The sequence below is a fragment of the Leucopleurus acutus genome (genome assembly GCF_964270905.1).
Source record: "Leucopleurus acutus genome assembly, chromosome: 19".
NCBI lineage: Eukaryota > Metazoa > Chordata > Mammalia > Artiodactyla > Delphinidae > Leucopleurus > Leucopleurus acutus.
Window position 1 is genome coordinate 55,828,370 of NC_139161.1, and position 18,977 is coordinate 55,847,346.

The following is an 18,977-nucleotide window of genomic DNA, read 5'->3' on the forward strand; positions in this document are numbered from 1 at the left end:
CAAATACAAAGTAGGTCAAAGGGCAGTCTATTATGAGAGGATTAATACAGGAAATCAGCAAAGTAGAACAAAAGGAAAAATAGTGGGTTACAGATAAATGAACAGGACATTTCTGTCCCCCAATAGCCTAGAAACTAGTGGAGGGATGTTCATGTCAAAAGTAATCCATAATACTTGATCAATGCAATAACAAAGTATAAGCAAGATATGAATGCAGCAAAGCAAGGAGGGTGTGATTAATTCTGCCTGGGCCTGTCAAAGGTTTTCTGAATAAGGTAAAGTTTGAATTGGGTTTTGAAGTATAAGTAGGATGTCTCTAGACAGACAAAGGAAGAAGGAATTCTAGGTAAAAGAAACAGGAAAGGAAGGGGGACTTCCCTGGTGGTCCAGTGGCTAAGACTCTGCGCTCCCAATGCAGGGGGCCCGAGTTCGATCCCTGGTCTGGAAACTAGATCCCACGTGCATGTCGCAACTAAGAAGCCCGCCTGCTGCAACTAAGACCCGGTGCAGCCTAAATAAATAAATAAATATTTTTAAAAAAGAAACAGGAAAGGAAGAAAGAGAGAAAAGCCTCAGTGTTTTTAAAATTCTTTGTTATTGCAAGTATACAGAGGATGAAACGGGAAGAAAGGCAGGAAATAAAGTAGGAGTTAGTGGGTCCAAATTACGTGGGGTTCTCCATGTCGTACTTAGGGGTGTGGACATTATCCTTCAGCAGTAGGGAGCCAAAGAAAGATGTAGGCAGGAAGCAGACTGATCCCACTTATGATTTAGAAGTACCATTTTGATGACACCATGGAAGATGGGTTGGAGCAGGGAAAGAGAAGGGCAACCGCTCAAGAGACACTGGTAATAATCCAGGAAAAAACCAAGGGGGGCTTGAAGTAAGGAAGAGGCATTAGGAGCAAATTAAGGGGTAGGTTCAAAAGGTATTTAGGTGGAGAATGGAAAAAGCATGGTGACAGATTGGTGATGGGGCGAATGAAGGGATGGTGGGCCATCTCCCACGCCAGAAACTCGGGGGCTACTGTCCTGTTCACTCAACAAGAACTGCAGGAGAAAGAGTAGGTGTGTAGGGAAACTTGGTGAGTGGAAGTATAAGTTAGGTGTTGTACCTGTTGTTTTGAAGAGCTTTGGGTAAACCCCAGCGGAGAAGGCATTTGGATATGTGGGAAAGGACCAACAATGCCTGATCCCTGAGAGAATCTAGAAAGACAAAAACTGATAAGTGTCTATTGGACAAGTAGGTAATTATTTGTCGTCTTAGTGCCCTCACAGAATGGACAAAACAGGGCTTCCCTGGTGGCGCAGTGGTTAAGAATCCGCCTGCTAATGCAGGGGACATGGGTTCGAGACCTGGTCTGGGAAGATCCCACACGCCGCAGAGCAACTAAGCCCGTGTGCCACAACTACTGAGCCTGCGCTCTAGAGCCCGCAAGCCACAACTACTGAAGCCTGCGCACCTAGAGCCCGTGCTCCGCAACAAGAGAAGCCACCGCAACGAGAAGCCCACACAGTGCAACGAACGAAGAGTAGCCCCTGCTCGCCACAAGTAGAGAAAGTCTGCGCGCAGCAACGAAGACCCAACGCAGCCAAAATAAATTTAAAAAAAAATAGACAAAACAAAGGGGAATTGAAGAATTTGCACCATGCAAATGGCACCCATCCAATACTGAATGAAAACCATGAGTCCAGCTGTGGGCATCACACTTCCAAATTCCATACTCCCCATGGCAAGCAAGTCACAGCAGTGTGACAGGCTCTTGCATATACCCTGGACCCAGGGACACCATCATTGCACAAATTCAGTGCAAACCAGATTAAGCAATACTCGTAATGGAGCTGGGACGACTGGTGTAGATTGATTCAAACACTGTTAAATGCACATTTTTTTAATTGAAGTATAGTTGATTTATAGTGTGTTAATTTCTACTGGACAGCAAAGTGATTCAGTTATACATATATAAACATTCCTTTTTTATATTCTTTTCCATTATGGTTCATCATAGGATAGTGAATACAGTTCTCTGTGTTATACAGTAGAACCTTGTTGTTTATCCATTCTATACATATAACTTACATCTGCTAACCCCAACCTCCCACTCCATCCCTCCCCCATATTTTAGATTCCACATATAAGTGATATCATATGGCGTTTGTCCTCTTTCTGTCTTACTTCACTTAGTATGATAATCGCTAGGTCCATCCATGTTGCTGCCAATGGCATTATTTCATTCTTTTTTATGGCCGAGTAATATTCCATTGTATATATGTACCACATCTTCTTTATCCATTCATCTGTTGTTGGATATTTAGGTTGCTTCCATGCCTTGGCTATTGTGAATAGAGCTGCTACAAACATAGGGGCAGATGCACATTCTTTATTTCAGATCTATGCTCCTCCCACCCTCTTAAAGTGAGAGCAGCAAGGAAGAAGCTGAGGAGGAGGTGATGACAGATGCATGACTTTTTAACACAGTGACCCTGTCCTCCAGCAAATGTGGCCCAACTCAGTGGCTCTAACTCTGAATTATCAAATCGGATTCCCTTTTCCTGGGCAGGAGCTAGGATAGAGAAGTGAAAGAGAGAAGGGAAGAGTGAGAGGTATTGCTGGTAAGCAGGAGAAGAAGAAGGAGCCACGACAGATACTTTCCACTGAAACTACTTTCTTTACATGTGTTTAACTTAAAGTCTTTGTTTAAATCAGGCAAAAGTCTTTTCGTACTCACGTTCATGAAAGAAAATAGGCTATATGAATAGGGTGGGTCACACGAGTTCCATCTGAGATCTCATTACTAGTGTAATAATGACATTGGATTTCTGGTTTATTGGGAGTTTGTGGAGGCCCTGCCACCCTATTCTTGTCCCCTGGAGGTCCAGGATCACATCTGCTTTATCTTTATAACCCTTACAGTGCTAGAACAAGGTCTGTGCTTTATAAACATTTCTGGAATTGAGACTGATAGGCTGAAATTGACAGGAAATTGACACTGAAATTGATAGGTGGAGGCTGTATTCCTGAAGTAGGTAATTGGTAGTCCAGATTTCACCCCTCCATCCCCGGACCTAGATGGAGCTCCTTGGAGATTAGAGCACAAATTTCATCACAGGGGTCGCCAAGCGGGACTGCATGAATCTCCCTGAGCTCGCACACGTGTTCCACTGGCCCCAGAGGTGGATTTACTGGGAAGGCAATGAAGCTTAAAATTAAGGGACTTGCACTGGTGCTATATGGGTGCCAGGAGGAGCTGAGAATTCTCAGGAGTTCCAGGTGGGAAAAGGAAACCAGGATGTAACTAGGAGGCATTTCTGAGTTGCCGTTTCCAGTCAGTTGACTTCAGGGTCCCACGAGAAAGAACTGAGTCTTCATACTCTAGTCAGTTGTCAATCAGAGGTGATACGCTACATTACCCACCACATTTCTAATTTAGCACTCATTTTTTATTTTTAAAAATTTTTTCCATTATGGTTTATCCCAGGATATTAATATAGTCCCTTGTACTATGCAGTAGGACCTTGTTGTTTATCCATCCTATATACACCAGTTTGCATCTGCTTAATCCCAGCCTCCCAATCCATCCCTCCCCATCCCCTTTCCCCTTTAGTAACCATAAGTTTGTTTTCCATGTCTGTGAGTCTGTTTCTGTTTCATAGATATGTTTATTTGTGTCATGTTTTAGATTCCACACATAAGTGATATCATATGGTATTTGTCTTTCTCTTTCTGACTTACTTCACTTAGTATGATCATCTCTAGTTGCCATTTGTAGCTGCAAATGGCATTTATCATTCTTTTTTATGGTTGAATAATATTCCATTGTATATACAGGCCACATCTTCTTTATCCATTCCTGTGTAGCTGGGAGGGGTGGGTGATGTGACAGATGACACTGCCATGATTAGATTCTGTTCTATGGTCAAAGTAAAGAGGTTTTGCAGGTATAATTAAGGTTCCTAATTAGTATGACTTTGAGTTAATCAAAAGGGAGTTTATCCTGGATGTGTCTGGCCTAATCAGGTGAGGACTTTAAAAGAATCTTCCCTGAGAGTGAGATTCTCCTGCTGGCCTTGAAGAAGCAAGCCACGATGAGTTCTAGAGCTGCAAGGAACTGGATTCTACCAACAACCAGTGAGTTTAGAAAAGGACGCTGAGCCTCTGATGAGACCACAGCCCCAGCCAACACCTGGATTGCAGCCTGTGAGGTCCTGAGCAGTGGGCCAGCAGCGCCAGGCCCTGAATCCTGACCCATGGAAACTGGAGACAAGAAACGTGTGAGGGCTTCCCTGGTGGCGCAGTGGTTAAGAATCCGCCTGCCAATGCAGGGGATACGGGTTCGAGCCCTGGTCCAGGAAGATCCCACATGCCGCGGAGCAACTAAGCCCGTGCGCCACAACTACCGAGCCTGCACTCTAGAGCCCACGAGCCACAACTGCTGAAGCCCACAAGTTACAACTACTGAAGGCTGCATGCCTAGAGCCCGTGCTCCGCAACAAGAGAAGCCACAGCAATGAGAAGCCCGCGCACCACAACAAAGAGTAGCCTCTGCTCGCTGCAACTAGAGAAAGCCTGCACGCAGCAACGAAGACCCAACGCAGCGAAAAATAAATAAATAAGTAAATTGGGAAAAAAAGAAACATGTGGGCTGTTGCAAGCTGCTAGATCCGTGGTAAGTTCTGACACAGCCTTAGGTACCTGAGGGCAAAGGAAAGGAAAGCCAAAACCAGGGGAAAGGATTTGGGATTACCTGGTATGATCAAGAATGGATGCAGAAGGGGGCAGGGTAAAGAGAAGGACCTAAAACACGCAGGAAGAATTGTTCTGGGTAATTATTATTCTTCCAGATGTATTATTTTGTTTCAGTGCGCCAACACTTCTGGGAAGTGAGCATTTCTAACTCCATTTTACATGAAGATGCCCAGCATCTCAGAAGACTTCAATCGCTTACTCGAGGTCACAGAGGTAGCTTAGATGCAAATGGAGAGCTTCCAGCAGCTCATGTCTCTCCCTTACATCACATCGCATCCCAGGCTCACGCTAGGCCTCAGGGGGACAGCAAGGCCCCCGAGAAGTGCTGCCAATGTGGTCCAACTGCAGGACAGAGGCTGGGGGCCTGCCGTTGCTGCGTTAGCCCGCTGCTCCCAAAGCACGGCAGCTTAGGACATCTGTTTCCCTTGGGAACATCCTCTTTAAATTCCACCAAAAAAGTTTTTTTTTTTTCACAAAAAATGCTTGCATAGAGGGGGGAAGGATGAGCTTCTATATGAGCATATTTATATCCATAGATATTCCTCGCCATAGGGGGTATAAATCCCAGAGGGCTGATGTCAGCAGCTCCATGCTCCGATGGGAAACTTGAGGAAGGCTATGGTTACCAGCATTTCCCAAACTTACTCAAAAAAGAAACCCCCCCACACACACACACGCACACGCACACACACACGCTCTCGGGCCTGCAGAGGGAAAACAGTCCACTCCTGTCCAACTCATCTGGGTCAGGCAGACCCTTATCCCGACTTCCACTGCAAGAATTCTCCGCCAAGTTGCCATGTATCGCTCCACAGCCCTCGGGATAATAATCTGTTTGGCTTTTTTTTGTTGAATGTGGCTCTGAATAGTTTTTTCTCTGCTCAGATAATTTAGCAATATTCCTTCTCCCCCCGGTCTCCTCCCTGTCAAGGACCTCCCTGCCACAGGTATCCGAAAGCTGGCCAGGGTTCTTCCAGGCTGCTGGGCAGCTCTATTCCCAAACCTCCCTCCACTTGACCTCTTTTCATTGAAGATCACGAGCCTGGGGTTCAACTGAGGACAAGAACAGGCGGGTAGGAAAAGGGGTCACTCTGTGTCACAGATACCGTAATGCCCCGACCCCCTATGTTCACATCTTAAACCCCAGGAATCTGTACGTTACATCACATGGCAAAGAAGGGTTAAAGATGCGGGTGGAATGAAGGTTGATAATCAGCTGACCTTACAACGGCGTTTATCCAGGTGGGCCCCGTATAATCACAAGGTCCTTAAAATGAGGAGGGAGGCAGAGACAAAAGGGCAGGGCCATATCACGTGAGAAGAACTTGACCCATCATGCTGACTTTGAACGTGAAGAAGCCAGAGACAAAAAACATGGGCGCCCTCTAAAAGCTGGAAAGGGCAAGGAAACTATTCTCCCCTAAATCTTCCACAAGGGAAAGCAGTCCTGATAATACTGTGATGTCAGCCTAGTGAGACCCACTTAGGACTTCTGACCTCCAGAACTGCAAGATAATAAATTCTTGTCGCTTGAAACCACTCAAGTTGTGACAATTTATTCCAGCCGAACTAGGAAAGAGATGCCTTGTGTATGAGTGTGTTTCATAATAACTGAGATACTCATGCACATCTTATCCTCCGTAAACGGCCTCTGGGGACAGGCCTCTATCTCCAAGAGGAACAAGGATGGGATTGCCTTTCTGACATATCAGGAATTAAGTGGTCTAGTCCAGAAGACCTCATTTATACCAACGACTGGTCAGTTCCAAAGGGTGAACTCAAGGATCCGAGAATTTGGGCAAGGCCCAAACTCAGAGCATTAGAAGCTGTCCCAGGAGCTGTGGTCATATTAGGTCTTCATCTGTCACCCACGGATCTTTGAAGGGTGATCCTTCAAAGACACTCTCAGACATAAGCAGGCGTGCATGTAGTAGATGATACTTCGACGCCCACGTGCACAGAAGGTTGCAAATAAATTCAACCCAACACTATGTGTGTATATAGTTCCGTGTTATTTTCTGTGCTGCCAACGATTAAGCAAGCTTCTCGAGAGCATGTCTTTATTTTATTTACAGACGAGCCTATCACACCTGGCACATTCTGGATGCGCAATCACTTGGTGTTGGATTCAGGACTCTCTCGTGGGAAAAGTCTTTTAGCCTTTACAAGCTGAGCCCAAGCCCGGCTCGGACATCCCTCTGCTCCAGAGACCCTCCCTCCTTGAGTCCCACTCTACTGAGCGCCCCAAAAGGGCTTCCAACTCGTGCATCTCCCCCAGGAGAGAGAGCACTGTGTCCTGGCTGCACCTGCAGACAGCCTGAGTCAGGTTTGTCCAAAAAGAGCATATCCCAGAAAAATGAAAGGCGTTTCGTTTTCTCCGTGGACGTGTATCCAGGTTTGATACGGCAACTGCGACATGTATGCTCCGTCTCTGCCCGCGCAAACGGAGAGAGAATGTGCTCACCCTGGTGCGTTGGAAGCCTCGGTTATTTGCCAGGGGTCCAGCCTGCTTGCCAAGCTCGGTGCGCCCCGGGTGCGCGGCCGCGCAAGTCCCCTCCCGGGGTGGGCCACGCCCGCCGCCCGCCGCCCGCCTGCCAGGCTGCAGGGATGGAGGCCCCCTCTCCCCCGGGGTCCCCACCCTCCCACCTGGCCCGCCCACCTGCGCGCCTGACGCTACGCGGCGCCTCTCCCCTCCCCGCGGCTCTCGGCTCCCGGCTCCGCCCCCCGCGCGCGCCCTCCGCATCCCTGCCGCCCGCCCCCGCGCCGCCCGCAGCCAAGAGTTCAGACCGGCTCCCGGGACTCCTCCGGCTGCTCCGCGTCCCGGGCCCCGCTTGCCACTCCTGATTGGCTGAGCTCCTGTCAGTAGTAAAAGAGGATCAGATAGCAAACTGGGGACCTTCATAAAGGCGTGGTGGGGATGCTCGAGGAGCGCGGGCAGCCTATGACATCAGCCGCGCACGCCTGGGATGCCGCGGCGCCCCGCCAGACCCCGAGGAGGCGCAGGGTCCCGCCAGCTGAGAGTGGCGTAGCCCCGCGCGGCGAGGCCGCCACTTTTCTGGGGACTCTGGTTTCGGTCACTGGCTGCCACTGTACTCCTACCCGGGGGAGCTCGCGGAGAGTTGGATGAATTCTGGGTTGTTAACTGCGGTCAACTGGGCTCCCGGGAGCCCGTACCTGGTGGAAGTCAGGGGCCATCTGGCCAAGGGACCAGCGGCTCGCTGAGACTCAACATGACACTCCTGGGGTCTGAGCACTCATTGCTGATTAGGAGCAAGTTCAGATCAGGTAGGGCTAAGGCACTTGGCATTCCTGCTTCAACTTTTCCTCTTCTGCACGTCTCAACTCCACACTGCTTTCCAATAAATGTTTCAAAGCCAGCGCCTTGGCTACTTCAACTCTGTTCCCCAGAAGCACATTTGGCAAGTGAAGAATTGTATGTGCCTTGGGGGGCCTTTAATGTCTTCTGTTGTAAATGCTTTGAGTCATAGAGTGTGGTTTTTGTTTGTGAAAAGGCCAGTCCTTTTACTTTTGTCTCTCTGTTTGCGAGTAGAAATTCTGGAGGGGTCCATCCAACAGGAATAACCTTGAAAGTGAGCAAATAGGGGATTTCAAGTTGGAGAGCTGCACAGTATCAGTCAGAATTGCTGAGACAATGAACCTGATGCTGTTGTATTAGATACAGGAGTCACTTCAAATGGAGCTAATCCAAACAAATGTATTTCCCAAAAAAAGTCACTTGGGGGAAGTAAAAATAGCAAATTTGGAGCACACCAAGTATTTAAAATGACATCACTGTAGGAAAAAAAGAAGTCCAGTGCCACAAATATTTTTTCCCAAACCATCTGATGTTTATAAATGGAGACTTTTCCCCCAAATTTCTGTGTTAGTGGCGATAGAGGAACTTCTCAGAGGACGCTGAGTGAAGGTGAGTGGAGAGGAGACGGGCCTTTAACTGCCTCACACATAGGGTGGTAACTCGCCCCTGGAAGGTGTTGATGTGTGTGGGTCTCCACACTGAGATGGGGAGACTTCTTTGGTTCTTTGTCAATAGCTCTGTGTAGAATATCGGTTTTATAAAAGTGGTAACAAACTGCTCAGTAAACGGTACAACTTCCGCTTAGAAGATGGGTTACTTTATATAAACTGTGATGTGAACATTTCCCATAACAGGTGTTAGAAGGATGCTGGCATAGTTTGCTAAGTTTTCCATAGCCCTTCTAAGTGGGACCACGCAGCATTTCACTTGGACGGATGTTACCAAAAAATGAGAAGAGTGGATGCTGGAAAGTAGGGTCCTCTGGGACTTGCTTAGATGCTCCTGGCTTTTAGATGTCTTGTGGGGTCCACTGGAGATTTTCTATGGCTCTGTACCGTCAAAGCGAGATGAAAACTTGAGAACGGAGGCAGCTACAAGACTCAGTGCCCCGAAGATCCGGGGCCGGTCTGTCAGGGACTAGGTTCTGCAGTGGATTAATCCATCCTTTCCTTTCCGTGGTGAGGTGAGGCGGTTGGTCTGTTAATCCACTAGAGACATGGCCACTGCTTTGCAATTTGGTCAAAACCGCAGGGCAACACTGCCACCTTTCTGAAGAAGAGAGGATGTGGATTTGTTTTGCAAGAAGCTACGCTCATTTCAAAGGCACCCTTGCCAGTTTTCTGCAGGGGCAGGGGAGGAGCTGGTTTGTCTCTAGATGGACTTGGTGATGTACTTGATAGTAGAATTGCGAAACAGACTTACCAAACGAATGCTTCCTTCAGCTGCAGTGCAGAGGCAAGGAAGACAGTGCTCCTAATTCCTGCTTTGCTGGGTCCGTGGAGTCCTGGTGTCTCCCAGGTGGACCCTGCAGACCTAGACCCTGGAGCTTCCGAGAATTCCGATGGCAGCCTCACTTTGTTTTTTTTTTTTTAAACTGGGACAGGCTTCTGTGTCACAGGAAGGATTGCTTTGGGAAGACATGCTATGCTATCGAAGCAGACATAGGCAGGCTTAATCCTCTACCTTTGATAAACAGGGAAACGGGGTCTGGAAATGGACAAAGCGGTTTGGTCCTCTGAATGCAAGGGGTTGATAATCTCCTAAAAGATAGAGAAGAAGACAAGTTGAATGTAAAACTAAGTAAATGTAGTGTTGAGGATGGGGATTATTCTTCCTGGAGATAATTACAGCCCTAGCTGCGGGAGCACAGAAGTCTGGCTGGCAGCATGCGAACAAGAGGGCCTCTTCCTAAGAGTCCTCGATTTATTTTATGGCTAACAATGAATAAAGAAGGCCTCTTCTCTGTTTTGATTTCTCTCTCTCTCTCTTTCTCTCTTGTTTTCTTTTTTTCCTCTTCTTTTCTTTCACAAACTACTCAAAATGTGAACTCATAAAACTCTATCTCAGGGCTAATGTTTGCTTTGACAGTGGGTTCTGGTGCATTTCATTTAAAAAGTTTCAAACAAAAAATACAGGAAAGGAAATTGATCATACCAAGGGGCCTGTGTGTAGGGCTGGTTTGTCAGGGAACAGGTAACTGTTTTGACTCTGAAACTGACATGCATGGTAACAGCTTGCAACTGACTTTCTATAAGCTGTATTCCAGTGACCTTGTTATTAACTGCGAAGCGGTGCTACTGGAGCAATAAACATGAAAGTTTACATGGGCGAACGTGTTCAGTGATATAAACTCATCTTCCTGGAGAGGCCGCAGGGTTTCACAATTGAATGTGCAGGTCTAGTGCCAAACTCTGGGTTTTTAGCAGGTACTTCTCCTTATCGGCTGTATAACCTCGAACCTTAGCTGAATCACGTAACTTTATCTGCCTCAGTTTGCTTCGTTTGAATGATGAGAATGATTATAGGATTGTTGTGATGATTAAATGTGATACTACAAGTAGAGCATTTAGAAAAATGCCTGGCACTTAGTAAGCCCTCAAAAAATATTGTTCTATTATTTAAATTCTTAGGCAGGGTGGTCCTGGGTTTGTCACTTCTTCTCTCTGAGTCTTGGTTACTTCATCTGTAAATGTCAGGGTTGGACTAGGTGATTTCTCAGACCCTTTAGAAACATTTTATGGTTCTCTGAAAATGCAGAGATTGGGAATAAGCAAAATTGTGATTGGGCTGTGTGCCAGTTGGGCATAAATCAGAGGCAGTTTACTTAAATGCAGTCATTAGCGTTGCTTTTAAACTAACCACATTTTTATTGTTTTTCATCTTTTCACTGTTGTTATGTCAGTATCTGTAATCAGTATCACTGTCAGTAATTTTCCTCAATACCATAATCCTTGTGTCAGTAAGACACAAGGACCCATACGTGTGTACACACACACACACACACACACACACACACACACACACCATGCACAAAGGATCAAAAGGAGAGAGAGAGGTCCATCAGTGGGTTTCCCTTCTAAAGAACTATTGTGTTTCTTTTTTCTCTTCTCCCCAAACAGCTCATACAAAGGGAGACTCTGCTTCCTGCCATGACCTTACCTCCATCCCCCGAAAATTTAGGGCTGTCAGATTTCGCAAATAAAAATACAGGATGCCTAATTAAATTTGAATTTCAGATAAACAATGAATAATTTTTTAGCCTATATTGGGAGCATACTTTCACCTGAACTAGGCACTTTGCATTTTCTGTGGCAACTAGGCTATAAAACCATATATATTTACCTAATTTAATTGACCTTTTCAGATCTCATTTTTGTCATCTACAAAACAGAGGATTTGACTGGTTCATCTCTGCAGTTGCTTCCAGCCCTAAGATTTGATATTTTCCCAAATGAACGTCCCTGAGTACTTCTGTAAACCTTTGAAGACTATAAACTTCATAAAAGTGTTACTATGACATTTTTTAACTGTTGTATCCTCAGGAACGGGACATAGAGTAGATGCTCAATAAATTTTTCTCACGTGGATGAATGAATAATTCGCACCTGCCATCTTTATAATTAATCCATTATTATTCTAAGATATGATTATTCTAAGACAACCGTTTCAATTGCTTCACGTGTTCAGTCTTCTTTTCTAAATTTCCTTGACAACTTTTGGGTGTGACGTTTACTGGAGCACAAATATCTATTCCCAAATTCCATTTTGCTATTGAAATGACCAGTAGAATATTGGTATATATTCCAATATTAAAACAAAGGTGAATTTTGAAGTAAGATTATTTCAGTGATATAAAAATTTACTACTTGTTTACTTAATGTGCTATCAGAATATCTCTCATTTGCCCACGGTTACAACATTTTCCTGTAACCACAAAGGCAGAGCCTACTATATGCCAGGCGCTGTGACAGATACCGGGAATTCAAAAATGAGTGAGGTTTTACCCCAGAGCTAACTCTAAGCTAATAAACGGAAAATATACAGGATAATCCCCCTATTTTAAAAGGTCAGTTGATCAGCAGCCTTAATTCCCCTGTAACAAAATGCCATAGACTGGGTAGCAAAACAACAGAAATCTCTTTTCTCACAGTTCTGGGGGCTGGAAGTCCAAGTTCAGGGCGCCATCATGGAAAGGTTCTGGTGAGAGCTCTCTTCCCGGCTTGCCGGCGGCCACCTTCTCGCTGTGTCCTCACATGGCACGGAGAAAGAGAGACAGGCAGACAGCGAGCTCTCTGATCTCTTCTCACAAGGATACTAATCTCATCATGAAAGCCCCACCATCAGGACCTCATTTAAACCTAATCATTTCCAAAGGCCCCGCATCTCCAAATACTATGACATATGGGAGTTAGAGCTTCAACATGTGAATCTGGTGTGTGGAGGACACATTTCAGTCCATAGGACCATGTAAGGTAACATATTCATTGGTTCCAGGGATTAGGATGTCGACATCTTCGAGGAGGGGACATTATTCTGCCTGTGACAGCAGCTTCCAATAAGGCATTCCTAACTGTAACCCCTCCACATGCCTCTCTCCTGCAGACTTTGTTCTGTAGCACTTTTCCTTTAATATAGATTATTCAGCCATAATACCTGTGTTTTTCCCCAGGGAGGTCCACAGAAGACTAACTCCACAGTATGTTCAAGTTGTTCAGCAGGAAATTTAAAAAAGAGGGAAGCAAAGTACAGTGAAAAATTAAATTGGATTTTTAATTGCAGGATTTCTGAAGCCTTTACTGTTTCTCATGTCTATTATGAGCTTCTGAAAGGCAGGGATTCCGAGACATGCTTCACCTTTATTCACACAGCATCTCAGAGGACAAGTTTAGCTGGACAAACACATCGTGGAGAATTCTTTCTGGACAGAAAAGTCACAGTTTCCGACAGTGATTTCTCTCATGGGGTTAATCTCTGTGTCTAGGAAGCTGGCAAGCCTGCCGCACCCAGCCAGGTGCGCACTCTGTTGCTTTTCCTTCCTGGCTGCTTCCTCCCGTGCTGGGTCCCCCTTTCACTGCTCAAACCTCCGTTATTTATTGGCACCAATGCCCCACCCCGGGAATATCTATCAGAGGATTATAACCCATGTCCCCAAGGAGCTCACAGGCAACCTGAAAGGTGCTGAAAAAATGCTATACGAGAGCTACGTATTTATTCATTCATTCAACAAACATGCAGGAATATTTCTTCCATGTTTCCCTTGTAATGGAGACTGTGTTAGGAGCTGGGGGTTCGATTGGGAAGCAGAAAAGACCCATCCCATGTCCTCACGTGGAATGTTAGAGCTGACCCTCTAATACCCTGTGCGTGGTTCCTGCAAGCCTTCTAGAAGTCCACATGAGAACAGTTACCGGGATTTTAAAAGATGAGTGTGTTTTAAGTCCTAAATGGACTTTTAAATCATTTTTTAAAGCTAGTGGAACATTCAGGGGCCAGCCCATCTACTTCAGACCATTGCATTCACCTCATATACCAGGTGGGCTCCCCCAGCATCTTAATTACTGTAGCAAGAGCCCCAAACTGCCCCCCTGCACCTAACCTACCTTATTATTATTATCCATAGCTCCTATCACTATGGAGGACACGAAACATTTTACTTGATCATTCAGTTATTTGTCCACCAGGGCAGGAATTTTTGTCTGTTCGTTTTCACTGCTTTATTCCCCCGGCACCTCGCACAGTGATTGGCATAGATGAGGCACCATTAACAATGCCTTGAATAGATGCATTTTATTTTCCCCCACAAAGACTATTCAGAAACAAAAGTAACCCGTCTATGTTTTTATATAGATTGTAGGCATATTGAAGGAGTGGTGCTTAAGACTAGAACAAAAAAAGAATGAGTGAATATAAGTACAAAATTCAGAAAAGTAGTTACCTCTGCAGTAGGGGAGGCAAGGGGAAGAGCTAGGCATGGAGCCTGAGCAGGAGAAAGGTTATTGGTGGTGGTCGTAGGTTGAGCAGTGGTGACGTGCACATTGATTATTCAGCAAATGAATTAAATAATGTTCATTCACGGGCCGATGATGACAGTGTGACTTGGACCAGGGATGATGATGAATCCAATTATGTGTATCTGGGGTCTTTGAAAACATAAGTTTTTTAAGACCACAAAGAGTGGCATTCATCTTTTATCTGCTACAGTATATGACAGACACAGTAAGGGTTTGTCAAATAGGACTGAACCAAATTGAATGGATTCTGATCTAATTGGGTTGAACTGGAGAACAACAGAAGTGCTTAGCAGAAGCAGAAGTGCTCAACCCAGCGCTTGGAGGATTTTACATACTTCAAGGAAGCCAGACCTGAATAGGAGATGTTGGAACATGAAGTGGTCTTTCATCTTTATTTCCATCTTACTAGCACGAACTCACTGGTCCTCTAGCAGATGGTGACGAGCTTTTTTTTAAAAAAAAAAATTAAATTTATTTTATTTTTTATTTTATTTTTGGCTGTGTTGGGTCTTCGTTGCCGCGCGCGGGCTTTCTCTGGTTGTGGTGAGCGTGGGCTACTCTTTGTTGGGGCGCGCAGGCTTCTCATTGCAGTGGCTTCTCTTATTGTGGAGCACGGGCTCTAGGCGCACAGGCTCAGTAGTTGCAGCTCGCGGGCTCTAGAGCACAGGCTCAGTAGTTGTGGCGCACGGGCTCCGCGGCATGTGGGGTCTTCCCGGACCAGGGCCCGAACCCGTGTCCCCTGCATTGGCAGGTGGATTCGTAACCACTGCGCCACCAGGGAAGGCCATGACGAGCTATCTTGAATCTCTGCCCAGATCAGGAAAGGGAAGCTGGCAGGTGTATTTCCCAGGTACAGTCTTTCCAGTCTCATGCCCGCTCTCCTGTGGGCAGACCTGTAGGGGGAGCCCATCACGCCCACTCTCTGACTCCATGATCTTGGGAAAGTCAATGCTGCTTGCTGGGCATCTGTTTCCGTTGTGGTAAAATGATCCCTGCTATTTGTGAGGGAAAGAGTTTTGTAGAACTATCGAGGCTTTCTTCTGCAGAAAGACGTCTCCATTCCCCACGTGGGAAGGGACTCCTTGACCTGGTGGCAAGAATCGCACAAGAGAGAAGCATGGAGTAGTGGTTTTGATAGACGTAAATAGGATTTTAAAAAATAACCACCCATTAGCCAAATGATAGTTTTTTGCAGCCTTATGATTTTAATATTTAGTTTTTTCAACTTTATTAAGCAGACAGTGTTTGTTTAAGTCAGTAATTTGCACTAATTTCTATTCTGATATCATCTAGAACAGCTGGTAAGTCAAGCTTTACCTAACTACATTTGCATTATCATTCTTAGAGGAAAATACAAGGGTCTCCAAATTTTTTACAATGTCATTTATTCCCAGAAATTCGGAATAAATAAGGCTGATTCCTGACTTTCATTTTTTACAGAGCACGGCAAAGTGCCCTCAGAAACCACTGAAGGAAGAATAATTTCATTCTTTTCTCCTGTTGGTTGAAGGAAGATAAATTCTCCTGTTTCTCTATAGATACCACTAGAGTAGTTCTCTCACGTTTCAATTACACCAGTTGACGTTTGCTGTATTCAGCCACCTTAGATCATTAGAGAAAGCAGTAGAATTCTAGCAGTAGAAGCCGTGGATTAAGCCACTGTAATATTGTAAAATATGTTTATTGGGTTCCCCCGTGTAGGACCTTAACCATCACTTGGTATGCGCAGCAATGATCAGCAAATACACAGACTCTCATGTCTTGCCTAACATCTCAGTTTGAACTGCCACTCAAACAAGTTATCCATCCTTCAATCTGCATCTCTTTCGCCTTGGACTCTTAAGTAGTGCAAAGTCATCAGTTCTTTCTCATAAAATATAGTCCAGTAGCCCCCAGGAATATCCCTGTTTCACAGATAATGACTGGAAAATACCCCATAAGCTGTTTTGACGTTCCTACTTCCGGGAAACACTCTCCTTCCAGGAAGTCATTCGACTCTGTTGTCCTCATGACTGATTGGGCTGGTTTCTTGGTCTGAGGGAAAGTTCCACACGGGACTTTCCGACACTCAAGCTCCAGACAGGGCCGTGGGGCTTCAAAACAGGCTAACTCCAAGAGAATGCTATTCGACATTCATTGAACAATCATTTCCTCAATACTTCAAATGTCTTTACTGTTTTGTGTTCCCTTCCTGCCCTTGTGCAGACAGGTAAAGAACTTTACAAAGCTGTGGTCAGAGCGTACGCCTAAGTTAAACTCAGCCTTTTTAGCAGTCAGCACGATATCATAAGCAGTTGTCCAAACTGCTCTGTAGTAGCATAATTCTTGTTTTAAAGACTGTATCCTATTCCACCAAGTGAGTACATAATAATTCCACTTGTAGTGGAATGTTAAGCCAGTTATACTTTTTGTTATAAATAACACTGCTATGGAAATCTTCATGCACATAGACTCTCTCTTCCTCTGGATTGTTTTACAGGATACTCATCCTTTAGAGGAAATAATCCAAGTGTGGGAATCATGGATAGGAATCTTTACGATCCGCTAGGGTAGCTTGTATTTCTGGAGCACTTAACAATGCCCCAAGCTTAACCTTAGTCCCTTTTCCACATGGCAGTGAATATTCGACCCTGTGATAGAACTAACTCAGGGTCATCTTGGATACTTATCCGATGCGGACTGCCGTTCAGTGAGCTTTTCACGCCTTTTCAGTCAAGAATGAAAAGGAAAAGGAGCCACAGGTACCTGATACCTTTGGAAACCTTTGGCTACCTCTGTGTGATCTGCTATTTGGGGACCAAATGTGACCATATTACCAGATATGATTGATGCTTCGTCAAAGGAGAAGAGAACAGGACCAAGAATTACTGGGAACCTGTTATCTATGACATTTTCAGTATCTCATTTAATCCTTACAAAAAATGCTATGAGACAGGTATGCTTATTCCGTTTTATAGTTGAGGAAACTGAGGCTCAAGATGTCAAACAACTTAGTCGGGGTTTAACATAACTGGTAAATGGCAGAGACGAGGTCTGATCCCATCTGTGCCATGATGACCATCTCTATAACAAGCTAAACCTCGCTTCTCCCACCCTCCCCCTCCACCGCCCATCCCCCCCACACACACTTGGCCCAGTGGATTTAATTCTACATTCCAGTGGAGTTCTGGACTACAACTTGAGGTTTACACCCAATTGCCATTATTGTCCGTGATTTTCTAAATAGCGATTTACTAAGCTACTTGTTTCTAATACTAATTAACCTGTAAATTATACATGCCATCTCTCCCAAATCCCAGGACTTTTAATGAAACTTGAGTATTTTAATCTCAGTTTATCTGATTAAAAAATTGCAAGAGATTTTTGAAAAACAACAACAACAGACTTGCCCTAAGACACTAAACATGTAAGAAATATCAAATAACAGAGAGTCCAGTGGCGGTTGCCAGGGGCTGGGAGGTGGGGGAAATAGGGAGAGGTTGGCAATAAAAGGGCACAAACTTTCAGTTATACAATAAATAAGTGACATGACATAAAATATTAGAAGACAGTTTTAAATTTAGCACCCTCCCCAAACACACACAGAAATGTCAGTAGATTCTAAATATCATGCTCATTTCTTGATCAAAAGGCAGTGAAAAAAAAAAAGTTTTTGTATTTTTAAATTTTTTATACAATTTTTAAGTTACTTTCCATTTACAGTTACTACAAAATACTGGCTGTATTCCCCATGTTGTGCAGTATATCCTTGAGTCTATTTTATACCCAGTAGTTTGTACCTCCACTCCTCCACCCCTTTATTGCCCCTCCTCCCTCCCACTGGTAACCACGAGTTTGTTCTGTGAGTCTGCTTCATTTTTGTTACATTCACTAGTTTGTTGTATTTTTTAGGTTACACCTATCAGTGGTATCATACAGTATTTGTCTTTTTCTGACCGACTTACTTCATTTAGCACAATTCCCTCCCAGTCCATCTATGTTGCTGCAAATGGCAAAATTTCATTCTTTTTTATGGCTGAGTAATATTCCATTTTATAAATAGACCACATCTTCTTTATCTATTCATCTTCATCCATCTGTTGATGGACACTCAGTTGCTTCTGTATCTTGGCAATTGTAAATAATGCTGCTGTGAACATTGGGGTGCATGTATCTTTTCAAATTTGTGGTTTTGCTTTTTTCAGATATATGCCTAGGAGAGAAACTGTTGGGTCATATGGTAGTTCTATTTTTAGTTTTTTGAGGAACCCCCATACTGTTTTCCACAGTGGCTGCACCGACTTACATTCCCACCAACAGTGTACAAGTGTTCCCTTTAAAAAAAAAAATACTTTGATAGCTGAAATATTTTAAGCTCAGCAAGTTAGGGATCAAAACACACCACAAATATACCAAAAGCATTCAAGCATAGAACAAAGTCTAGAAGGATCCATTCTCAGTGATTATCTCTGGGTGGTGAGAAAATGAGTAATTTTTAATTTTTCTTATCTTCTTTCTTATATTCCTATATCCCTTATTTTGATGATCTATTCAGTGTCTCCTATATCTTCTATGGTAAGAAGGAATAACTTTGGTAATACGTGAATTAGCAGCGGACATTGCTTGCGTATTGCGTTTTAAGCCATGCAGTCATAGGAGATGAAAGATTCCTTAACCGAGGAGCCGCTGAAACAGGTTGGCTGAACACCTAGGAGGTTTAAGTTGTTACAAACTCCCACCAATCCGAGAGCACATTCACGTTCAGACTACGACCGAGAAAACTTGGTCCGCAGCTGAGACTGAACATTGGCACCCCCTCCGATTAATCTGTGTTGGAAAATTCTAATGTGTATGTCGTGATACAAGCCCTACAGTCTCACTGACCTGGGCTCAGATCCTGGCTCCACCTTTCCTGGTCGTATGA

General features: G+C 44.6%; 1 protein-coding gene across 3 annotated transcripts in view; it reads left to right on the top strand.

The window, feature by feature from the left end:
• Window positions 1-7,977: 7,977 nt before the first annotated feature.
• The window catches only part of MYOCD (myocardin), a gene marked incomplete at both ends in the record, with an annotated part of 89,863 nt that continues 78,863 nt past the window's right edge, over window positions 7,978-18,977 (top strand). For 2 of the 3 annotated variants that reach the window (XM_082859875.1, XM_082859876.1), the window contains one exon: window positions 7,978-8,032. In XM_082859875.1, the coding sequence (XP_082716001.1) occupies window positions 7,978-8,032 (55 nt within the window). Of the gene's footprint in view, window positions 8,033-8,653; window positions 8,673-18,977 lie in introns of those variants that run through there. The other variant, XM_082859877.1, reaches the window with a different exon arrangement.